Source organism: Passer domesticus, chromosome 3, assembly GCF_036417665.1.
Source record: "Passer domesticus isolate bPasDom1 chromosome 3, bPasDom1.hap1, whole genome shotgun sequence".
Taxonomy (NCBI): Eukaryota; Metazoa; Chordata; class Aves; order Passeriformes; family Passeridae; genus Passer; species Passer domesticus.
This window is the reverse complement of record NC_087476.1, coordinates 20,690,979-20,711,679: the sequence shown is the minus strand read 5'-3', so window position 1 is coordinate 20,711,679 and position 20,701 is coordinate 20,690,979. Positions and strand designations below refer to the sequence as shown.

The 20,701-nt window shown below is 38.9% G+C and overlaps 1 protein-coding gene across 3 annotated transcripts in view; it reads left to right on the top strand.

Annotated features, from left to right (window-relative positions):
* Positions 1-20,701, top strand: part of ERICH1 (glutamate rich 1) — a 65,918-nt gene that overhangs the window by 1,811 nt on the left and 43,406 nt on the right. For all 3 annotated transcript variants that reach the window (XM_064412073.1, XM_064412074.1, XM_064412072.1), the window contains exon 2: positions 13,199-13,393. In XM_064412073.1, coding sequence (XP_064268143.1) covers positions 13,199-13,393 — 195 coding nt within the window. The remainder of the gene's footprint in view (positions 1-13,198; positions 13,394-20,701) is intronic.

Here is a 20,701-nt window from a genome sequence, read left to right as displayed (position 1 = left end):
CTTTTTGTCTTTCACTTGCTCATGTGCCAGTGATTTGTGACAGGGCTGTCATTCTGTGTGTTGTCAACAAGGTATTGATCCTGTCTGGGACAGCTGAACTCCTGTTTTGTTTCTGTTAAACATTGACAACTGCATCTTGAAAGCTTTACTCATCATTCTTGAAAGTTTTTGCCACCCCAAAATAATGCTTTCATAAAGGGCTGTATAGAGACTCATGTTCCAGCTGCTGAAGGGTAGAGTTAAGGTATTGATGCAGGTGTAGTGTACATTACTGATATAATTGCTAGTAAAAAGTGACAGAAAAGTTGTTCTCTACAAGGGATGATCTAGTGGGACAACAGGAGACTTCCTACTGGAGAGATTAAACTGGAAAGCAAACGTGGACACTAGATAGACGTCGGTGACAAATGGTTTTACATAGAGAATGTTGCTTCAAGAAGCGCTATTTTAATCTCTCAGGTGACTTGGGGCAGGATTATAATGCCTGCTGAAATGAGATTGCAGTTCCTTAGTTTTGGGTTTTTTTTTGTTTTGCTGGTTTTTTTTAAATGGCTATATCACATGTTAAACATCTTAATTCTCACAGAAAAGCACACCATTTCTTCCCTTTTTCTAATTTCAGAGAAGCACTGATTTTTAGAAATCTTGAGATTATTCAAATTCTTTTCTTATTTTTGTTTTTCAGACTCGAGATAATTTTTTGGCAAATACTTTGATGCTTTACGGGGAAAAAAAAGACTTTTTTTTAAAGTGTGTGTGTTTTCTTTCATCATATATGTTTATCAGTAAGGGATAGTGATTGCAAATGGAGTTCGATGCCTGCCGTTCTGTTTTTGGTTTTTTTTGTGAGAGGTATCTTGCTTCCCCCACCAAAATGTGACCAGAGATTTATTACATCTTACCAAGATGTAAATTCTGTTTGGATTGTAGTTGGCTGAATTACAAATAGCTGGTTTTTTGTGATTAAATGTAGAAGTTGCACTAGACTGAGTGTACTTGACTCTGCCATTGAAACCTTTTATGGAAGCAGGGAAAAAAGTTTTTGTTGCTGACCTTGGTGTTATGCCTGGATGAGAACTGCAGTCAAGTAGAAAGGCCAAAATGGCAGTGAAAGAAGCAGAAATGATACGCCCAATGGCCTTCTATTTAGAAAGTCTGCAAGGGGAGCGTGTGCTCACAGAGAGCAGAGCCTGACATGATGTGGTCTTGAGAGTTCTGTGTTTTGTGTGAATGGCTGTTTGGGGTTTTGGGTTTTTTTTGAGAGATTGAGTGTGTTGGTGTAGTGTTGGTTTGTTCTTAGGAAGTTTGACCAATTCTTACATACTTTGCATTGGGATAGGATGGCCCACAAGGCTAGGTGGGACTGTTTAGACATGCTAGGGAGTAGTAGGATTTAGGAGCAGGTGTATGAACCTGTGTCATTTAGTAAAAGTGGTGGGGTGGTGGTGTGTGCTGTTAATGTGTGTCTGTAGTTATTTTGCCTTTTTAAACATTCAGTGTGTAATGTCTGTCACTCAACACTAGGTTTGCTCTTGCTGTAAAATAGATTTCTGGAACTTATTACCAAAACCACTCACATACTCACCTGCTACTGGGATGAGGGAAAGAATCAGAAAAGGAAAAGTGAGAAAACTCACTTGGTTGAGACAAAGCCAGTTTAATAGGTAAACCAAAATCCACACAAGCAAGGCAAAAGAAGGAATTCATTCACCACTTCCCATGGGCTGGCAGGTGTTCAGACTCCCCAGAAAAGCAGCACTCCTTACTTGTAATGGTGACTTGGAAGGACAGACATCATCACTCTGAGCATTCTCCCTTCCTTCTTTCCCCCAGCTTTATATGCTGAGCATGCCAACATAGGGTTTGGCATATCCCTTGAGTCAGCTGCTCCAGGTGTGTCCCCTCTCAATTCCTTGTGTACTTTCAGCCTTCTGCACTGGTGGGGTAGATAACAGAAAGGGCCTTAAGACTGCTCAGCAATAACGAAAGCATCCTTGTATTATCAATCCTGTTTTCAACACAAATCCAAAATACAGCCCCATACCAGCTACTGTGGAGAAAATTAACTCCATCCCAGCCAAAACCAGCACAGATTGTTATGGCAGTATGTGGTTTCTTATGTTTTCAGTTGTGTTTAACTCAAAAGGTTGAAAACTGTTCTCAAGAAGTTTGGATTTCTATGGGTTGGCTGATGGCTTAAAGTAAAACTCCATATATGTCTAGAAAGAAATGACAAATTCAGCTGCATTGAAACTTCCAGAACTTTTTCACGATGGGTTGTTTGGTGTAATATCGATTTCTGTTACATGTATATTAGGGGTGCTTGCAGAAGTTGCTTTATTTTGTTATAATCAAATGTTGAAATCACTGCAAAGGGTGACATATTTACTCTTTGAAGAAAGCTGTCTAGAAATTCAATTAAATTTATGTTTTATATAATACGACCTTATGAAGATTTCTTTTGAATAATACTTAATTTACAAATCTGTTGGACTTTTCTTTGTGCTCAGTGATACTACACCTGCCAATTTCATGGTTTGATTTTTAAATACTGGTATATTGACCTTCATTTTAGCTTGCTTCTTCTTGTGTGTTTGCAATTTTTTTTCTCTTCAGTAATCTGAAGTCAGAATGAGTTGCAGGTTTTTGTGTTTTTCTTTTTGATTTTTACTGTTTTCAGCTATTTTGATGTCTGTTTTCCATATTACCACTATTATTTACCGTAACATTTAATTTTAGCCAGTGCGTGGCATAGTTCGCTCTTCACTTTTAGCCATATGCTCTTTGCATCCAGATTTAGGCTGACATAAGATTTAAACTTTCTGAAACTTTTCACCTGTGTTGGCTTCAGATTGGTCTCTGAGCAGTGATGTTATACGTGCACAGCCTTCCCCCTTCCCTTGCCCAAATCTGTCCAGAAGAGAGAGCAAAAAAAGTCTCATAGAATTATAGAGTACGCTGAGTTGGAAGGGAGCACAAGAATTATTGGAGTCTAATTCCCTGCACAGCAACATCTCCAAGAATCACACCATGTGTCCAAGCTGTCCAAATGCTTCTTGAGCTCTGTCAGGCTGCTGCTGTGACCACTTCTCTGAGGAGCCTGTGCCAGTGCCCAAACATCCTCTGGGTGAAGAACCTTTTCCTAATACCCAGCCTAAACCTGCCCTGACACAGCTTCAGGCCATTCCCTCAGGTCCTGTCACTGTCACCACAGAGAAAAGATCGGGGTCTGCCCCTCCTCTTCCCCTCACAAGAAACTGTAACTGCAATGAGCTCTCCCCTCAGTCTCCTCCAGCCTGAATAGATTAAGTGCCCTCAGATGCTGCTCATACAGCTTCCCCTCAAGGTCCTTCCCCATCTTTGTAGGTCTCTTTTGGAAGCTCTCTAACTGTTCTGTATATTTCTTATACTGTAGCCCTCAAAACAGCACACAGGGTTTGAGATGGGCTGCAGCAGCACAGAGCAGGTCAATCCCCTCCCTTGCCCAGCCGTGCCTGATGCCCTCCTGAGCACAGTGGGCCCTCCTGGCTGGCTTGTGCAGCTGTAGTTCACAGTTGGCTCAACTCAGTGGCCAGAATTATGATTATTAATAATAATAATAGTCACCAAAGTTGAACTTTAGTAAGGGGGTATGAGCTATCTTTAGGTGTTTGCAGTGAGGTCTGATTGTGCCAAGTAAGAAAAAGATAATGGTGCAGTATGAGAACGGTATTTTTAAGTTTTGTAGAAAGTGGATAGTATGCACAAATTGAAAATATAGTGAAGATGCTCTGTTTTCCCAGGACTGCAGTAGCAATACACATTTTGCAGGGTTTCGCTACAAGGCAGATGAGGTTCTTATGAACAGCAGAACAAAATCCTGGTGTTCTCCTTGTCGTTATGTAGCTTCTTACCATCTTTGTCCTGTCAAGTTTATTAGATGTCTAGGAGCTTGTGGCTGCAATTAAGGTGGCCTGCTGACAGATCTCTAAAACCTTTGTTGAGACAGGATAGCATGATCTATTTGTCAGATTCTTGTTCAACTACACAGTCATGTAGAATTTGCTGACAGATGTAACGCCAGTCTTACTGATTTGAAACTGCAGCGTGACAGAGACTGTGCTTGGTCTAGCTGAATGTGTTTCTTTTAAGCTAAGAAGAGAAAATAAATGTTGGCTTTTTGTAGCAATAAGTTACTGATTTGTATCTGCAATTGCGATGAGCTGCATTGGTCTGGAAGCTCACAGGTCAATCTCTTTTTGTACTAACTCTCCCCTTGTAATAACTGCTTAATTTAGGTGAAAACATAGATATGGGGTGTTTAATCACTATATTCTTTTCCTTTCCTACCTTTCAGTCTTACTGATATATAAGATATATATCAGTAAGATATATGATAAGTAAGCTGCAGCTATTCAAAAGTTGTCTCACAGACAGGAGAATTCTGTATTACTGAGTTTTAGATAACAAAGTGGGTTTCCATGTGCTATAAAAAGTAATGCTAAGTAAAAAGGTGAATGGAGATATATTTTATCAACTACTACTTTAGAGCACAAAACTGGATTTTTTTTCCCCCCTGTGGTTCTCAAACCTGTAATAAAGAATATGACAGGTGTAAAATTAGGGCAATTAGCATCTGATTTTTTTTGTCTAATGGGATATTGAAGACTAATAGATGATGTTTCAGTAAGAATAATGTCAGTGGTCTTGAGACAAACTTTGGTATTTTGAAGTTTACTATTACACACTAGATATAAAGTGATAGCATCCATGTTTCTTGTACAGCTCCCTGTGATGTTTTGGTTAACAACCATACTGAGATGCAGCTGATACCTAGTAGTTCAAGCACAGAATTTTTGGACCTTGGATACAACTAAATCCTTCCGTTATTGCATTCCAAATAGTATATGTGGGTTCTTTTCACCATTAAATATGTAATAATAACTTTAGCTCTTAAAACCATCTGTTATGTGTAATGTCAGTGAGACCAATTGTAAACTTGTAGAGGGCCATTCCCACCTTGTGTAGACATCCTGTAAAGAACTGTACAAATTTTTCTGTTTAAGATGTCACTAAAGTTTTTTTAGTCTTGTAGAACTGAAAGATTGTCTAAGGAGCTAGTCAAGTTTAAAATAATCAATTTGTGATATCAGCATTTCACCATGGTGTTTCTACTCAGTCTCAATTTGGAGTTTTGTAGTTCAAAAAACAAAACCAGGAAAACCTCACAACAATCAAACAACATCTTAGCTTGTGGGAGAAATGGGATGAACAGCCTTTGTTCAAAGAAAGTGCTCTCTTGACAAAGGCAGATAGTTAAAAGTAAGGTATGTGAGGCTGAGACTGCTTTCTGGGCCAAAAGAGACTTCAGAATCAAGGTTTCTAACCTGTAGGGAAGTCTACAATGGAAAATATATTCCTATATAATGTAGGATTCCTTAACCTAGTAAGGAAAGGAAGAAAAAGGCTCAATCCTGAAAACAGTCAAGTTTTTCAAATCTAAATAGCAAACATGTTCTGTGTGTATGTCTTATGCCAAAGGTGATAAGACACTGGAAAAAGCCCTGATATGAATTATGGAGTTCCTCATAATTCATAGAGTCTTTTGAAGTGTATTAAAAGTATTGAGATACAAGTTTTTGGGTCTCAGTGTAGGTAGGTGTGTAAAAGTACTTCTCCCAGTCATTCAGCCAAGATGGAGTAGTACATTTTCTGATGTTAAGATGCAAGTGAATTGTGTCCTTAAATATGAAGCTGAAAAAATTACTTGGTGTCTTCCTCAAGAAAGCATGTCATAAAATAGCAGTGCTGTTTGGAAGGAAGGACTATAAATTCATAGATAGATGCATTTTAGCCTGAAGAATGGAGACTGAGGATACTGTCGATGATCTGCAGAATGGCCTCCTCTTTGACTAAACAGAGGATCTTGTAAACTGTTAGCTTCTATGTTTGTCTACAAGTGCCTCTTGAAAGACACAGTCAGCCTCAGCCTGAATTTTCTGCTGCAGATCTTGCAGTCCCTGCTTTTTTATCCTTTTTTTATCCTTTAGCTGCTGTTGTAAGAGCCTGTTACCATAGCTTCGCCTGCAGGATGAGGACTGCTTGCAGACTGGGAACACAAAGCAAAATACTGTACCCATCCCTGTGTACATAAAACTGTACTTTGATCACAGCTAGGATTCCACAGCTTTTACTATTTTTTCCCCAGTTGGAAAGATCAATTCTGTTATTCCCATGATACTGCTACAGTGCTTTGCTTTGGTTTGCATGAACTATCCATGGTGAAATGGAAATATGTCACTCTTGGGAAAACTGACCTTGCTGATAGCAAGAAAGAAACAGAAAATGTGCTTTTCTCCTGACTTGAACAAGACTTGAACATCCCATCTTAATGGTAGATGCACCTTTTAGATGATCTGTCTACATACACTGTCAAGCTACACAGAATGTAATTGCATGTCACTGCATTGTTCTTTTTCTCATATCCTTGCATAGCTCAAATGTTTTTGGTAAAAATGAAGGGGGGGGTGAGGAAATTATACCCTCTTCAGCTCCCTCCATGCCATGGAATGTTTTATAGTGGTTTGTTACTCTCTTTGTTGCTTGATTTTAATCTTTTGGTAGTTGCTGAATTGGTATCCCAAATCTGGGGATCTTCTCTGCAGCTAAGTGATCCCTGCTCAGAGGATTTAGCTATTCATAGCTGTTCATTTCCCTCAGGACTAGAATATGTTGTGCACATACACAAGCTCTCTTGACTTAATTCAAGCCTTTGGTCTCTGCCATTTCTAGCAATGGTGTGGGGTCTTTGAGCTTTCAGCTGATTTCTTCTTGTTTTGTTTGTGCTGTTTTGGCTGTGGGACTTGATGATTGGAGGTTCTGTTTTTCCCAAGGTCAGTGTGTCTGTATGTGCGTGTGTCTTTTGCTTGTATTGGGAGGTTTACGTCAAGGTTAATAAATTCAGTTATCCTTGGAGGTTCTGTGTATTGATTTCAGGCCCACTCTGACAGGGGCCTGTGCTCAGTGCACCATCATCTCTACTGAGTACATCTTGGGCACTCGGAGACTCACTGGCAGAACTGGTTTCTTGTGTACATTGAGGTCTCTGGAGCAGTGTTTAGCCTGCAGCCAAACAGGATACCTTGCATGCCATCAGGCATCATAACTTCAAACTAAATTTTGCCCTGGTGGCTGAAATAAAAACTGAATGCCTTTGTCTTTGTGAGGCTTACAGAGCCATGACCCAAGAATCACTGTGTTAGGCCAAATAAACACAGAACAAAGACCTTTGTTCATCACTTTGGACAGTTGAGCAACTCTTTCAGAAAGAATCCAGAAGACTCCAACTGTGAAACTATCCTCTATAGTTAAAGGAAAAGTAAGCTTTGTGGGGCATTGTTTGGAGGAATGAATGACTACTGTAGGTATCATCAGTCTTCCATCTGCTAGCTGGTAGGAATAGCAGTCTAGCTAACATTTTCTGTCTGTAGCAGTCTTCTGAAATGCTTTGTCCTGATAAACACAGTCATCTCTTTTTCAAGAGTCACTCTTTTTCAGGTGGTTTCCTTTAAGATCTCTGGTCAAGAGTGTCCAGCCACGATTAGGGAAGAGGAGATGATCCATGCAATGGGATTGTTATAACCTGCTAGGCAAGGTCCTCCACAATTTGCTTTAGTTGATCCTGTTCTGAGTTTAGGGATTAGACTGGGTGATGTCTGGAGGTCCCTTGCAGCATTAACAGTTCTGTGATTTTTATGATCATGTTATAAAGTAACTGTCCTGTTGTGCCCTTCATAGGAGATCTGATACTTGCATAATAAGAGACTTCAAGGATTTAAATCTATTTGAATATTGGAGAGCAATTCTTCACTAACAGAGATGAACTGAACATTTTAATGAAGCCTTGTCCATATGTTCTGCATGAGGATTATCATTCTGTCTGCTCTTTCCGTCCTTTTCCATTCTGCTGTACTATCTTTCCTTCTGCTGTAGCAGAAATAGCATATTAGCACATCTTGCACATGGGATGGTTTTAGAAGAAGTTCCTGATTCTTCCATTTTTGGAAAGCTTCTGTTTGTAGGAGAGACAAAGAGACCAAGTAGGGCAACTTGCAAGCTTCACGGAGTTCAGTGCTCCCAATGCCATTTTACTTTGTTCTTGCTGCTCAGCTTCCACTTAAATAGGCAGGAGGCAACCAACTGAGAAATGTGGTGGGGGTACTTAACAGTGTGGATGACAAGTAGCCAAAAGTAAGGCAAGCATTCTCCACAGAAATGTTTTTGAGGAAGCTGTTGCTGCAGAGGAACGTTTCTGATGTTGTTCAGAACTTAAAAGTATTTAGTTCTTCAGTGTGCTTTTGTTTCAGTCCAGTCCTAACCGAGTTTTAAGTCATACTAAGTCCTGTTTCCAACCCAAAATATTTGTAAATCCGCAGTGCCATTTCAGTGTGTTTGTGAATTGTCTGCTTAGGTGTGTAATATTAATTCAGTCAAGGTGTCAATTTAATATGTAGGTGCCAAAAATGCATCTCTTTGAAAGAGGCTCCTTATTCTTTTTGCAAAATTAGTAGTAGGAAGGTCATGGATGTTCACAGTTTGTATCAGTAGCCAGCATGTGTTCTGCATTGTATTTCTTGGAGTTACACTTTGCTTTCTTTATGTGATGTCAAACTGTAGACCCCTGGTGCTTTTTCAGTTTTCTGATATATTTGTACTTCACTCTTTCCAGACATGAGTTGTCAAGAATTAGCCATGGAACTTGTTTGGTACCTATTGCAGCTTGTTCTCATGTTTGAAAATACTGTCTCCTTTTTGTGACTGAGGAATTCCTGGAAAATCAAGTGTTATGGTGTTTCTTCAGCTCAATGCACAGTAGGAATATTTTAATAGTGCTGCATGTTTTCGGCTACAAAGTGATTTTTTTTTTTTTAATTAAATGAAAAGTTTAATCACTACATGATTTACATAGTTTAAGACTACATGAACCTGTACAGTTTCTCCATCAACTGACAAGAAAACGTTGTTAAGAAATAACCATATGGTTAAGTTGACTATGCTATGGCTATGGTGAGAGTAAGTCTTACTCCATTTTGAAACTCTAATATGTAAGATACATTTCAGGTAGTAGATATTTTTGCTTGAATTTCCTTTATTGCTAATTTTCTGTTAAGGGGTAATTATTTTTAAGGGTCTGAGCAGTTCTTAACCAATGGACTGATCTCTGGTGCTGAATAGTACCAGAGACATCGGGTTAAGGAGAAGTTTTCAATAGGCAAGAACTGCTCCATAGCATCAGGCAAGACTATTCTCCTGTGAGTGAGCCAGTGCATGTGGGTATCACCTTTTTTCAATTGCAGCCATAAAACCATCTGGAAAGAGCTTCTTTTGTCATCTGAAAAATGTTTTGGTAGCTCAGTTCTGAGACTGTTAATTGCAAGGCAGAGTGCTGCTTTGGAGCATGTAAATCTGCTGAGGATAGCAAAATGGGTGTTCCTCAGAGCCTAATTTCTTTGTTCATTTATACTGAGGACCACTTTGTTGAGGTTTTGGGCTGCAGGCAGATTCTTATTTTATTTTTTATTCAGGCTAGAATATACTTAGGATTCCAAATAGTTCAATGTAAGTCATTTTTTTCATCACTTTCTGGCAATTCTAGGGATACTAACCAAATCTGCAGACAATACAAAACTGGGAGGATCTGTTGACTCCCTTGAGGGCAGGGAGGCCCTGCAGAGAGACCTCGACAGATCAGAGGGCTGGGCAATCACCAACCATAGGAAGTTCAACAAGTGCTGGATTCTGAACCTGGCATGGGGCAACCCTGGCTGTACAGACAGACTGGGGAGTGAGATTCTAGAAAGCAGCACCATGGAAAGGGACCTGGGGGTTCTGGTCAATGACAAGTTGAACATGAGCCAGCAGTGCCCTGGCAGCCAGGAGGGCCAACCCTGTCCTTGGGAGCATCAGGGACAGCATTGACAGCCAGGCAAGGGAGGGGATTGTCCTGCTCTGCTCTGCCCTGGGGCAGTGTCACCCCAAGTGCTGGGGGGCAGTTTTGGACACCACAATATAAGAAAGATGTTAAGCTATTAGAGAGCTTCCAAAAGAACCTACAAAGATGGGGAAGGACCTTGAGGAGAAGCTGTACAAGGAGCAGCTGATTTCACTTGGTCTGTTCAGGCTGGAGGAGACTGATGGGGGACTTCACTGCAGTTACAGCTTCTTGTGAGGGGAAGAGGAGAAGCAGACCCTGATCTCTTCTCTGTGGTGACCAGTGACAGGACTCAAGGGAATAACCTGAAGTTGTGTCAGAGGAGGTTCAAACTGGATATCAGGAAAAGGCTATCTTCATTCAGAGGGTGTTTGGGCACTGGCACAGGCTCCCCAGAGAAGTGGTCACAGCACCAAGTCTGACAAAGCTCAAGAATCATTTAGCCAAAGCTCTTGGGCACATGATGTGACTCTTGAGGATGGTGCTGTGCAGGGACAGGAGTTGGACTCTGTGATCCTTGTGGGTCCCTTCTAACTTGGCTGATTCTGTGATTCTTCATTCACCTGAGGAAGGTGAACTGCTGGGATTCATTGGTTCCTGCTGTCTTCAGAAGGCTTGTAATGTCTACAGGTCAACGCTTGTCACTTCTATTTTGTTATGGTTATTGGAAATTAACTAGTTGTCTTAAGAGATGACCTATGTCAGTGCTGGGATGCTCTGACACAGATGTGAAAGCTTTGCAGGCAGTAAAGAGCTCCCTCACTCCACACCTTGCTGCTTCTTCCACTGTCTGCTGAAAACTCCAGCCAAGTGGATGTTGCTTTGGTGAATCTATCACTGTTCCTGATCTAGATACTTCTTTCTGAGCAAAAGATATTTTTATCAAAGAATAACCTCTTCAGTATTTATACCCTCCAAGGCAGGCATTCTAGCAGCTTCCTTTCTCAAGCAAAGGAATTAAAGATGGGGAGAGCTCTGCATGGGAATTAGAAGGAATGAATGTATCACAGCAGGTCTCATCTTGCTTACCAAAGTAATGCTATTGTGTGTGAATATAGTCCCTCAATTTTAAAAATGGAAAGGAAATGCTGATGTAATTGGGGGGGAGAGATGACTAGGGAAATCAGATTTCAAGGTGGGGAGCATAAAATACAGTGTAATTATGAGGAGGCTGCTCTTCTCAGCAGATTTGGAGATGTATTTGCATATCTAGATTTATAGTATGTCAATGATCATTTGCTTTGGAAGACCAGTTATCTCAGTGCAAGTGCTTGAATCTTAATTTGTGTGCTGGTTGTGGATGTGCTAGAGTTAATTTTCTTCATAACAGCTCCTGTGGTGATGTGTTTTCTGGTTTTGTGGTGAAAATAGTGGTGATGACTCAGGCATCTTTTTGTTTTTGTTGAGCAGTGCTTACATGCAGTCAAGGTCTTTTCTGCTCCTCACCCCACCCCACCAGCAAGGAGGCTGGGAGTGCACAAGGAACTGGGAGGGGACACAGCTGGGACACTCACCCCAGCTGGCCCAAGGGGTATCCCACACCATGTAGTGTCATACTCAGCCTACAGAGCTGGGAGAAGGAGGACGTGGGGCACGTTTGTCTTCCCAAGTCAGCCTTGTATGTGATGATGTTTCCTGAGGATGACTGAACACTGCCTGCCATGGGAAGTGATGAATGAATTCCATGCTTTGCTTGTATGCATGACTTTTGCTTTACCTATTAAACCATCTTTATGTCAACCCATGAATGGTCTCAATCCTGTCTTTCTGGTTCTTTCCCCCATTCCATGTGAGGGAAAGTGAGCAAGCAGCTGGGTTGCCTGTTGGCATTAACCCATGACATTTAGTAATGGCTGTACTGTAGTTTATTGAAATGCTGTAGTGTTAGCAGCAGCACCTGGGGAAAGGATTCAGGATAAACCTCTTGGATAACTTACTTAAGAGTCAGAGATCTGCAAAAGGCAGTTAACTTTGTATCATTATGCTGCTTATTTCCATCTACTTTCTTTAGCAAAGGAGAGGAATTGTGGATTTTTGTCTCTCTGGCTGTAGACTATCCTAGCAAGGGAACCTCACGAAAATGCACAGTCACTCGTTCATGTCTGTCCATCTGGAAACTAATCATTGCCCATAGCAAAGCATTCTCTCAAGTAGTTAAGCATTTACATGAGAAAGCATCTTTGCCAAGGTACACTGGAGGTATGGTTTGTGGTGGTTCAAGGATGAAGGGTTTTTTTCAGTTGAGAAGTAATTTATTGACAAGTTATGTGACAATAAAATGTTTTTCTGCTAAGCTGCAGTGGGATGCATTCTTCTTAAAACAATTTAAGTTCTTTTCTCTTGGCAGAATTATTTTATTATGAATCTGCAGCAGGTTGCTTGTGTAGTATCCACAGAATGTATATTAAATCTGAGGTTGCAGTTTAGATAACATTTTTTTTTAATATCTTTTTTCCCACCCCCACATACTTCCATATCCCCTTGACCGCATAGAATTTGTGAAAGTAGAGATGTTGCTTTGCAATAGGTAGAAATTTTTAGTAATACATAATACTTTAATATGTCTTTTTAAGTTATTGAAGTGTACATGTGTATATAAAAAGGTAATGGTTTTATTAATGAGTAGATTATTTGCATATATTTCTTTAATCAAATGATACTTGCATTTGACTAACTTGTAGCAGATTGTCAGTGTCGTCAGAAATGGGCCCATAAGAAGAAGAGGCGTGTAAGAATACTGATAATTCTGTAGAAATAACTGGTTACCATGTGTTTCTGCTGCTGTCTACTTCTGGTTTTTCTGTGTGATTAAATCGTTGTAGCTTACTGATTTTAATGAGTAATTCAATTGCGGTGCCTCTGTGCCAGAAGAGACCTGCATTTTAAGCAGCCTTATGACACTTGCATAGAAAGATTCTTGTTTTAAAAATTAATGTGTGTTTAGTTTGTAAATGTACTGTTAATTTATTGCCAAAGTGTAGTCAAATAGAAGGCTTTAAATGTAACCTTGCAAGTGAGTTCTGGTGTTTTGAAGCTGTTTTTCTGATTCAAGTTTTGACCTTAAATATATTTATTTTCAGTTTCACCTGTGAGAGTTAGAGACTACTCAAAACAGCCTTCCAGAAACTGTTTCATATCAATTAGTTGTTGGGGTTTCTGAAGCGTTAAAGTATTTTTAAAACACTTAAGCATTTCTTCCTATTAAAAAAGAATTTTCTTACCCTGCAGTGTTCTTGGCGAAATTACTGAAACGACTCTATGGTGAAACTTCATCATCTTCTCTTGTTCAGACTTCAAGTAGAGAAGAGGAGGTGGTTCTTGAAAATCTTGGCTCAAAATCTAAAGAAAAGAATTTGGATAATGTTCAGATTTCATCAGCAGATGCTAGCACATCAGCTAATACACCCTGCAAATCATTTCAAGGTGAGACTGTGTTGTCATTTTTTTGATAATATCCTTTTAAATATAGCTGCTTTATTTCAGAACAGTATAGTATGTCCTTTTTTTCATATATTGATACCAACAGATGAATTTGAGTACTAGTAGGGCTAGTGGTACTTAATACCTGGAACACTTGAGGTCCTATGAAAGTCAAGAAATAGTCTTGGTGTACATGCTTGGATGCAGCATTTAGCAGTAGCAAATATGAAAGTTCAGTGTAAGCTGTAACTGTCTTTGATATAATGTCTCTTAAATAGTGATAAAATTACTTCTACTGGTGTAGCTCTGCTCAGCTGTTAGAGGTGCAGATGAAGATAGGTGGGAATACATGATCCTGCCCTTATGCTGCAACAGAAACCCCATGGGCAACACAGATCCATCAGAAGGCAAATATTCATTCAGACTATGTTAGTCCCTTGGAAAAGATCATTATGATGTGTGTGTGTTTATGCAATGAGCATGGCACATGAATATTTGAACAGGTAAGTAAAAGTCCCTATTTGAAAAAGAAAGCTGTAGAATGTGAATGGTATGCCAACAGATGGTGCTGGAAATTGAGGTAGCTGTGGTATTATTTGTGGGTAAAAGGCTGTGTGCACAAGTATAGAATGAATGTGAATTGCTTTGTATTTATCTAAAGCCAGATTTTGCCATAACTATAAGGCTGTTAAACTGGCTTGAAATAGGAGGGTATGTTTCACAAGAGTATAAAAAGCTTTCTCGGGGGGAGATGGTCAGCTATCCTTATTTGCTCACAGGGAAGAACTGGTTGTAGATGTGGTCTGGGGCAGGAGAGTAATGTCCAGAAAGAAGTGAGCAGAATGAGTAGGGTTAGAACCGTGTGCTACATAATAACAGATGTTTGCTTGGTAGGATTAATGAGAGGATTAGTGTGAATTGCAAAGGAGCTCTGAAGAGCTGGTTTAAGAATAACCTCTCAAAGCACAAGAATGGCTTATTTTGACACGCAGAAAACTAAGCAAATGTGGTAGGATGCCTGACTGAGCTCAGATGTGTCTGGGAGAGCAGCAAAGGGAAGTGAAGGAAGGCTAGCTGGGACAAGGTAGGCACAGGAGCTGTGTCATCACTGTGGAAGCAGTCCCACAGTTCCTGGCAAAGAGCAGCAGAAGGTCTGTTCACAGTAACCAGGTTCAACCAACAGTCCAGTGACACCAGGCAAGTTAATAGTGACAAGGCAGGTCTGAAGTCAAGCCAGTATGCCAAGTCTATGTGTCAGTGTGTGCATCAATTGATCTGAAATATCCTTCTGGTCAGTTTGGGTCACCTGTCCCAGCTGTGTCTCCTTCCACTTGCTCCCAACTTCCTCACCAGCATGGCAGTATAAAAATGAGGAAAGGCCTTGGCTCTGTGCAAGTCCTGCTCAGCAATAACAAAAATATCTCTGTATTATCAACCTTGTGTTCAGCACAAATCCAGAACACAGCCCTGTACCAGCCACTGGGAAGAAAATTAACTCTACCCCAACCAAAACCAACACACCATTACTGTAATACTATGCAAATAAGTTGCATAGAAGTTCCAACTTCTGTAGTTCTCTATGTTTTATACTCAATTTGGTTTTCAATATTAGTACTTCTGGTACTTCTTTTGTGTAGTCAATAATGAAAAGCATATTTTCAAAAGGTTGATAAAGCATTAAACTTTTTCTGCACAATGATATGTGATAGCATTGGTAACTAATGGTCCTTTCAAAATAAGTAGCAGGCTATTTATTTGCTCTATGATAAAGGTGTCCTAATTATACCCAACTATAGAGTAATTTCTTAAGCTAAAACTGTCTTTGTTTGTAGTGAATCTATACAATCCCTTATAAATTAGGGAAAAACTGCCACTGAAATGGGAGGTGAGGGTGAGAATTTATTTTACTTTGTGATTTATAACGCCTCTAATTTGTTTATACCTGATTCCTATTGCAATATTCTTCAAGGTAATGAAAGAATTTTTATTCAGAATCCTAATACAGGGAAAATATAGCTTATGGGATAGGAAACATGGAGTGAAAAGAACAGGTTTATATTTAGGATTTTCACAGCAGAACAACAAGGCTGTTTTTGAAATTAACAGCAAACTATAACTGTGTTTGTTATCTGTTGGAGTCATGCAAATGCCACAGTAGTACAGAAAGGGTTCTGCCTTGTTTCAAGTTCAACATATAAGTACTTTAAAAAGCCTTAAAGTGATAAACTCATAAGAAAAAAAGACAAAATAATTACCCATCTGGAAAACCAACACACAACCATTCTTTTTCTGGTTGTGATTTTATTTAAATTGACAGAACTCTTGCACTTACATGTGGTGATTTTATAGCATTGGACACTGAAGGTACATGTTTAGAGATAGGTAGAAGGTTTAAGCTATAAACTCTGTGGCCTTGGTGAAAGAAAAACATAAAAGCATTGACTGAATTTTTTGATCATAAACTGTTTTAAGTGACTTCTTACTTACAGACCAAAGATTGTGGGCATAACTACAAGGCAGCTGATGATTTAAGTAGCAAAGATGACTAATTAGAAGAAACAGTGGAAAATAAGGGATTTGGTTTTTTGTAGATACATTTTCAAACAAGGAAAGAGTATTATTTCAGTTCTACAAAATGCTACTAAAAATTATCTATTGTCAATAAAAAGTTGAGGATTTCTTTTAAAATAAACTGACTTAGTCTTAAGTATTTTCTAGCATTAAATAACAGATTTTACTGTAAAACTCATCACAATGACCTTATTTGCCTTTAACAATTACTCTCAGATTGTGAAAACACCATAACCAGTTTGTCTGGGCTAAACTGCCACCAACCTTCCACCTTTGAGATTCTGATCTTTATTGGAATGCAGTTTGCAGCATTGCCCTGAAATTTTATGGCCATGTCTCTATTGTCCTTCCAGATGCAGGCTTTTAAGACCATACTTTTATAGCCTGTAAATATTTGCATTTACATGCCTTTTTTGAGACCTGAAGTTCAGATGCTAGAGAAAATGGAACATCAGGACCTATGTTAATGATTGTTTCTCATTTAATTTTGGATAATTAACAATTTGGTATCAGGACAGGTTATCCCATGAAGCTCCTCACATAGTTCTGGAGCCAAAGCTTACAATAAGACCCAGAATAACTGGAGGTGGAAGGCAACTTCTGAGGGACACTGTCCTTTGTAACTGTAGAAAGGCCTTTTGAATGGTATTTTTGTTTTTTTTCAGGAAGGTGATAGTTCTGTTAGGCATGGAGAAAACATGTGGAGGTGTCATGCTTCTTCTGGACTCCAAAGAAGAAGAATAGTTATATTTTTCTACTTGAAAAGAAATTTTTTTGATTTTTTTTAAAAACAAACCAACCAAAACAAAAAAAACCCACACACATTAAAAAAAAACCAACCAAACAAAAACAAACCCTGCAAACTCCCCCCTCCAAAATAAACCAGCCAACCAAAAAGCCTACCAACCAAACAAATGGCAAACCCAAAACAAAACAAAGCAAAGCACTTGCCTGTGCGCAGAACTTTAGTTCTAGGGCATAGACAGTACGTTATACCTTCCCTTTGGATTATAGTTGTCCTAAATCAGACTTCTTTTCACTTTTGTACCAAAATACTTAGTAAGAAAATAAACGTAACCAAAGTAGGTAATCCTATCCCCCAGAACAATAAGAAAATACTTTCTAAATATTGATCCTCTTGAGGAACTTGATTAATCCATTGTAAGAGCTATAATTTCTCTTGTAATCTTGTAAAAGATGTAATAAAAGATTTTTTCCTACTTCAGCATGAAATTAAAGAGGATCTAGATTACCATCTTTATTACCTTAAACCATTTTAAAGTTCCACACAGGTAATGAACCTGATTCTTGTGGAAGGCAAAGCATTAAAAGAGAGCAAATGGAGAGTTGAAAGCTCCTAAAATAAGACAAATTTTCCGTAAACGAAGGATTTTTTGTAAATATGCTGTTTTAAAAATGCTTTAAAACTTGCTGTATCACAAAAAATGTATCTGGCAAAAGACTGAGCATTTCAAAATACAAATTGTGCACGATATTATGGGCTTTGGCTAAATTCTGTCCCGAGAACTAGTTTTGTTAGTTTTTGACTTTTGTCAGGGCCAGATCTGCTTGCAAGGATTAATGTAGTGAAAAACATTTCTCGTGGGGTCTGCAGTTCTGTGATTTTTTTTATTTTTGTTGTTGATATTTTAAAACATCAGTAATTGTTTCTAATATCTGTAATATATATTCAAAAGTAACATGCATGCTTCTAACTAGAGATTTGCTAATTGTAGAATTGGCTTTTTCACAGAATTACAGAATGGGTCGGGTTGGAAGGGAACACAGTGGGTCATCTGGTCCAACCTCCCTGCTCGAGCAGGGTCATCCTAGAGCACATGGCACAGGATTTCACAACCTCTCTGGGCAATCTGTCCCAGTGCTCAGTCACCCACACAGCAAAGAAGTTCTTCCTTGTGTTCAGGTGGAACTTCCTGTGCATCAGATTCTGCCCATTGCCTCTTGTCCTATTGCTTGGCACAGCCCAGAAGAGCCTGGAAATGTTCTCTTGACACCCCATGCTTTATATAATTACACACATTGTTGAGGTCCCCTGTCAGTCATCTTTTCTTGAGGCTGAACAGGCCCAGGTCCCTCAGCCTTTCTTAGTATGAGGAAATGGCCTCCTTAGTCTCTGACCTTTTTCTTGGTCGGAGACTTTTCTTATAACTACTTTTTATAAGACTTGGAATTTACTGATCAGTATTTAGCATCTGCCTTCTAAAAATGAAAATTTCAGAGTTGCTGAAGGATGATAATTGCATTCAAGTTTAATATAAGTCAGTATAAATTGTACTGTGCCACTTTTGATTTTTGCTTTTTCCCTAATTCTGAAAAAGGAATTTGAAATGCAGAGAGCCTAGCCAGAGTTTTGGATCTTGTGGAGATAACTTAAACATTCCTTCTCCTTAATTTATTTCAGTAAGAAATAGTGAGGAATGTTACTAAGCTATTGCTAATAATAGGTTTTAGTTTTCTAAAAAAGCTGGATTCCATCTTATGCCCTATAAATGGACAAAACGCAATTTACTACTTATTCATTAAATAAAAATGTGAATGTTTTATCAAATGTGACCTATCCCAGCACTGTTATACTATGTGACGAATTCGTGTCAAAATTCAGTACAGCTGCGTGATTATTTTGTGTTTTCCTTCTTATTTGTTCCACTGAAGTTATTGATGCTGACAGTGTACTGCGTTTCAATCATCACTTGGACACCAAGACAGTGTCCTTCATCATACAAATCTTGTCTTCTTCCAGCCATTTTACTGTAGAAAACTTAAGCTAGTGACAGAAATGCCTAGAAGACAAAACTTGTCTAAAAAATACGCATGAACTGCTGTGCCTTTCAGTTGATCAAATTGATGAAGTGCTCATGGTTGAGAAATTAAATTCTAGCAGTACTTAATGCAGTAAACAACTTTAGAGACTTGTTAAACAATTCAGCTTTGCTTTAGTTAATTACTTTGAAAAGCTGTCTATTGTGAATAAGCTAAAGAGCGATGGAGATTATAATTATTATACAATAAAGTGTTGTCACATGCTCTTACAGTCTTTTCTCAAGGGTTTAAAACTTCTCTCATTGCATGGTATATTACAGTGCTGTTATGCTGTGCAAATGGGACTGATGTATCCAGGAGTAGAGTATTTGACTGAAGATACCAGCCCTTGGTGGCTGTGGTAAAAATGGTGCTCAGCCAGTTTTACAAGGCAGTATAGCTAGAAATAGTATAGTAGAAATCTGCAGTTTAAGAGAGAAGGGGAGAAAATTCCAAAACCCAACCGAAAAAACCCAACCAATCCAAATCCCACAAGCAAACAAAAAACCCCTTCTCTCTCCAGAGTGGGCTGTGTGTATAATATGTGTAACTTCTCTTTGTGACAGAAACAGTTCTCTTGTTGTCTTAAGTTTCTATAGCAATGTTTTTCTGGGTTTTGGAGGGGTTGTTTGCTGCTGGTTGACACTTTCCTTCCTTTTCCGGTGTTCTTGTGTATACATGTTAACTCCTTCTCTTCTGCATGCTCATTGCAAGCAGCTTAGCTGTCATAGGGAGAGCTGCTGGCCTCTGTGAGGCTTCTGTGTGCAGCCAACTGAGCTCTGTTAGTAGCTCATCTAACTGTGTGGCAGTTGCCTATGTAGAGGAGAAAATGCCAGCTTTAGTTCTAAGTGTTAACAAGCTCTAAAGCTAAACTAGTCAACTGCAGGAAAATGCATTATCTTGGTAAAAGAAACAGGAAAATGGCTTGTTTAAGAACTTGATAAAATAGCCTTGTTTCACCTAGAGATGGCTGATAGGACTAAATTGAATTGAACTGCAGCATAATAATTGTGTGTTAGCATTCCTGCTCTCCGCCTTGACTCCTTGTTTGAAATCATCTTCAATGCATTGGTGACAGAACGGGTTGTGTGAGACACCGCTCCTGCTCCAGTTTACACTGGGGAGTTTATCACTTAAGCTGCGCTTGTCAAAATCATGGTTATTCAGAGTCAAATCTCATACTTTCTGCTGTTGCACAAGTTTATTTTCTACTTGTGTTTCCTATCAACTCTACCTTCTAACAGTTTGAAAAGTGGAAATGTTCATAAGGTGTGCTTGGTACTGAACTATATTCTGTGCAAATACTTTTCTATAATATTTTGTGCTTTGCATTGTTTTTCACACACATGAGAAGGGACTGTTACCAGTAGCTTCTAGTTATAGAATAGAAAATGTGAGTTTAGAGGGGCAAAAGCTTTAAAACTTTAAATTTTGTATGCTTTTACTCTTATGAGCATATCTATTTATTTTCTGGTCTTGTTTCAGGTATGTTCTAGTAATAACGTAATCACTTCATCAGTGAGGATAATTAAATAATTGCAACTTAGGCATGGCCTTTTAGATTCAATGTTGTTGCAATTTTTTTTTTTTAAGGATTGATTAACAGGGATATACTTGGCTTTTGAGAAGTGTGTTAAACAAATAAGATCTTCAGTAGAAGAAGTAATTGAGCTGGGTACTAGCATAACATTAAGATATCTTTATGTTCCTGTTTATACAGCTAGAAATCTTTGACATCTAATCAAAATATTGCATTGTCATATACCAGGGCATATATGGGACACATATACCATTTAGCTATATATTTTGTTTCATCATTACCTCCTATATTCAACTTTCAGAAAACAGCAAAATTTTAATTCCACCATCTGCTTGTAGTCAGATTCATGTCTGAAAAGTGTGCTGTTTCTTGTTTTCCTC